Consider the following 3,967-nt stretch of genomic DNA (forward strand, 5'->3'; position numbering starts at 1 on the left):
TACGTAATCACTTTTGCATGGGATTCAAAGTTTGCTCTTTGTCGTTATTATTCATTTACGCCAGGCAGATGTATAACATACTATAAGTATATGCTGTATATCATGACAGGTGCTTCCTGGACACCTCGAAGTACTTGACAGAGTTCCTCAAGATTTTACAGGGAAATGGTGCGGTCGTTTAGAGACATTCCACACGAGAGCAGGTTTGCCAGTTTCCTTGAACAGAAGCCAATTAAGCGGTCTGTCATTGTGACCTCAACCTCGTGCTTTAAACCTTATAATAATTTATTAGAAACTGTGAATAGTCGCGGACTTGGCTGACTGCACATTAGCTCTGAGAGAGGACAGCACCTGCCTAGCTCTCTAGTTTAGGCTTATGATCGGGGTTAGGTGCTTCTACACTCTTGATAATCAGCTATCATTTCACACTGATTTTAGGAATAAATTATCAGTAGCGTTAGGTTTTGGGGGTAGGGACTGGGTTAAGTCTTTATCAACATTAGATGTGGATCAAGGAACATGTCTTACTGGGCAAAATCACTGCGACCGTCTAGTTTAGTGTGGCTTATGACAGTAAATGAACCCTCACGTCTCTTATCGTTCAAGATGACAGATAATAACTCTGCTCCAGTTAAACTATTTCATGTTTGACCTCTAAGGGACGTGAACTATGGATTCACCTACAGTGCCTTAGTTTAGAAGAGCAGTACTGTCATTGAATCTGACAACAGATTAGAATTTCTGAGCTGTTTAAGTGAAAACAGACTAAGATTCAGACTAAAAACAGTCTCTGATGATTTTTCTGGGTCCTCCTTTTCACTATGAGATTGAAGACTAGATGTGCTGTGATTTGTTAATGCTTTAGTTCTGTGGCACAGATGCAGGTGATGTTTGTGTGAGGGTCTGCTTTGTCAGTCATGTCTCAGGTAAGTCTCTGGGCTGAATTGTTGAGCTAGTATGGTTCAGCTGGCTTTAGGGGGCATGAACATTTAGTTTGAAAACACAAATGAATGTATAATTCTCATAATAGAAAAGGTAGGCCTAAATAGTTATTATTTATTTTTAATTATTATAATTTTAACTTTCTGATTCATATTGTTTTTCTATTATTCAGTTTATATAAAGTGGTATTAAACATTAAAAGTAATATTATACTGTATAATATTTCTTACTTTTCTACTATGTGAAGTGACGTGACATACAGCCAAGTATGGTGACCCATACTCAGAATTTGTGTTAAGCATTTAACCCATCCAAAGTGCACACACACACACACACACAGCAGTGAACACACACAAACCGTGAACACACACCCGGAGCAGTTGGGGGTTTGGTGCCTTGCTCAAGGACATCTTCAGTCATGGTATTTTAGGGTTAGGAGACATACTTTCTAACCACTAGGCCACGACTTCCCCTATGGACAATAGCAGTAATAAATAATAATAATTAGTAGATGTGTCATGGTAGTTTATGTTTAAAATGTTGTGTGTAGTTTATTGAATTTGAATATTTCAAGTGAATAGCCAAACTGAACGGGTCAAATAACAGGAATCCACAGAAAAGCAGGGCTTCTCTATTGGCTTTCGTCATTTTTCAGTTTTGTACATGATTTCCCTCCTTCTGGGAACAGCAGATATATGTGTAACCAAACATTTTGTGGGAAGAGGAGCAACGGTTGCAGAACAGCAGTATTTTTTTTTTTTTTGCGTTTGCTTTGACCTTTGGAGATCATTAATTTTCAGCCAGCAGGGTAATGTCCAGTTCACACCAGTTTTTGTACTCGGTACTGTATATGTCCACAAGTTGATACAGTTGTCTGTTTCATCTATTGTTTAAAGTGTTTTCTAATGAAGGCAAAATGGAAACTTAAGTATTTCCCCAAAATTCTCATGCATACACCAGTTTTCACTTTCAAGACTTCCCACATCCAGAAGTGCTGACAGGAGGATTATATGAGATCGATGCAATCATATTTCTAGCATTGTCAGTAGACTGCACTCTGCCTAACTGTCTAACTCTAATTTGCAGTTTAATGATAACCGCCACGTTTAAACTTTGAAGATAACATTTGCAACAGTTTTCTCTAATTCTTTCCCCAGGTCTGATTTGGAGTCCAGATTCAGGGGACACAAAGAAAGGCTGTTAAATTTGAGAATTTAAAGCAGGTAGCCATTTCAAGTATGTGTTTTTATTTAGTGTAGGGTTGTTCATTCCTGCTCCTGGAGGGCAACTATGCTTGCAGAGTTTAGCTTCAACCCCGATTAAACACACCTAAACAAGCTAATCAAGGTCTTACTGGGCGTACCAGAAACTACCATGCAGATGTGTTCAGGCAAGTTGAAGCAACACTTTGCAGCAGTCAGTGGCCCTCCAGAACCAAGTTGGACACCCTGATTTAGTGTGATTTAATACAAATAAACCATTGAATAACACAGTTTTTCTGTCATTCTGTCTTTATAAGTGCAAACATGTCATTTACATGTGAGCAATTTTATAACGAGGCAATACGGCCGAATTTGGCTCGTTTTTCATCAACGGTCAAAGTGAGAGATATCTTACCTCACCTGCCATGCCTCACACTCACTGATAGGGTAAGCAGTACTACATTTAACCACAAATAACATGACAATTATATCTAGATGTGCAAAAGTAAAACGCTTAGGTAAATTATTTTTTGTTTACTACTTCAATTTGTGTTTTTGCAGGAAGAGGTCAATGCCAAGAGAGAAACTTCTGGAAACTTCACTGCTATGCAAACACTTTTGGACAATCTACGCAGACGTGAGAAATGGCCTGATGAGTTCATCACTGCACTCCGGAACTGTGAACATAGGGAACTGGCTAATGAGATGAGCACTACTTATGACAAGATCAGGAACAACACAAGTAAGAGCTACAGAACAAATTATGAAATGGAGGGGCGTCATTTTATGAATGCCTTTTTTATTTATCTATAGATAATGCTGCTCCTGCTGCTCCTACACCCAAACCACCACCTGCTCCAGCTGCTTCTTCTACTTCATCTGGTTCCACAACAACCACAACCACAGTGACAGTTCATGCAGTCCCAGCAAACTCTCCTCCTCTGCTGATTCCAACCTCAGGGGGAGCCCCAGTAAGTTCATCTGCCCCTTCCAACATTGCAGCTCCTGCTCCTGTTAAACCTCTTACTGCAGTTCCAGCACCTTCTCCTGAACCAGTTTCCCAAGCTGAAGTAGCACCTCCAGTTGTAGCTCCTTCCCAAGCACCTTCCCTTCCTGAAGCCTCCATCTCTGAAGTGTCTTTACCTGTTCCAACCCTTACTGGGGCAGCTGAGAACAAAACATCAGCTTTAGATGATTCAGATGGCTTGGCTTTAACAGACCAAACCACCATCTCCTCTGCTGAAGCTCTTCTCTCCACCTCAAGTGCTCAAGCATCCTCCTCAGACACTTCCACTTCTCAAAGCCAAATAACAAAGCTTTACACCACCTCCCAGACTTCTCCGAAGTCAAAAAAGACCCAGGTGCCAACAGCAGACATAGATTTTGACATTTCTGAGAGACTCCCTGTCCAAGACATTAATCTCCCATTGAGAATGCAAAGGACATTTCAGGAGCCGGAAGAGATCTCTGACCCAAATAAGGTAATACTCAACCCAAAGCACTTTACTGTTGTTCTTAGGCAAATCCGTGACATAGAAAGTTATTATTAAAATGGTCAGCTGTCAACTGTACTTCAAGTTATCCCAATGGTTAATCTGTTGTTTTCTGTGGCTTGGTCTTTGTTTTCTTCACAGAGGAACAACACTGTTGGGTTGCCGGTTTTTAATAATGCTCCAACAAATTCTACCACAACAGCTCAGGCAACATCTTCTGCACCTGCTGAGGTTACGCACTCTCTCTCTTCCATCGACCAGGAATTTTTCAGCAAGCCTAAAGTCCTTCAGCATCCAGAACCCCAGCAGAACAAAGCAGAGATTCTTCCT

The 3,967-nt window shown here is 40.6% G+C and overlaps 1 protein-coding gene across 1 annotated transcript; it reads left to right on the plus strand.

Moving 5' to 3' along the window:
• Positions 1–2,134: 2,134 nt before the first annotated feature.
• LOC113078056 (flocculation protein FLO11-like) lies at positions 2,135–3,964 on the plus strand (the record flags this gene model as incomplete). Its single annotated transcript, XM_026250331.1, has 5 exons — positions 2,135–2,165; positions 2,462–2,591; positions 2,706–2,886; positions 2,958–3,625; positions 3,779–3,964. Coding segments are annotated over exons 2-5 (1,158 nt in total), but the record flags the coding sequence as incomplete, so codon positions are not given.
• Between the last annotated feature and the right edge of the window lie 3 nt (positions 3,965–3,967).

The sequence above is a fragment of the Carassius auratus genome, unplaced genomic scaffold (assembly GCF_003368295.1).
Source record: "Carassius auratus strain Wakin unplaced genomic scaffold, ASM336829v1 scaf_tig00024122, whole genome shotgun sequence".
Classification (NCBI taxonomy): domain Eukaryota; kingdom Metazoa; phylum Chordata; class Actinopteri; order Cypriniformes; family Cyprinidae; genus Carassius; species Carassius auratus.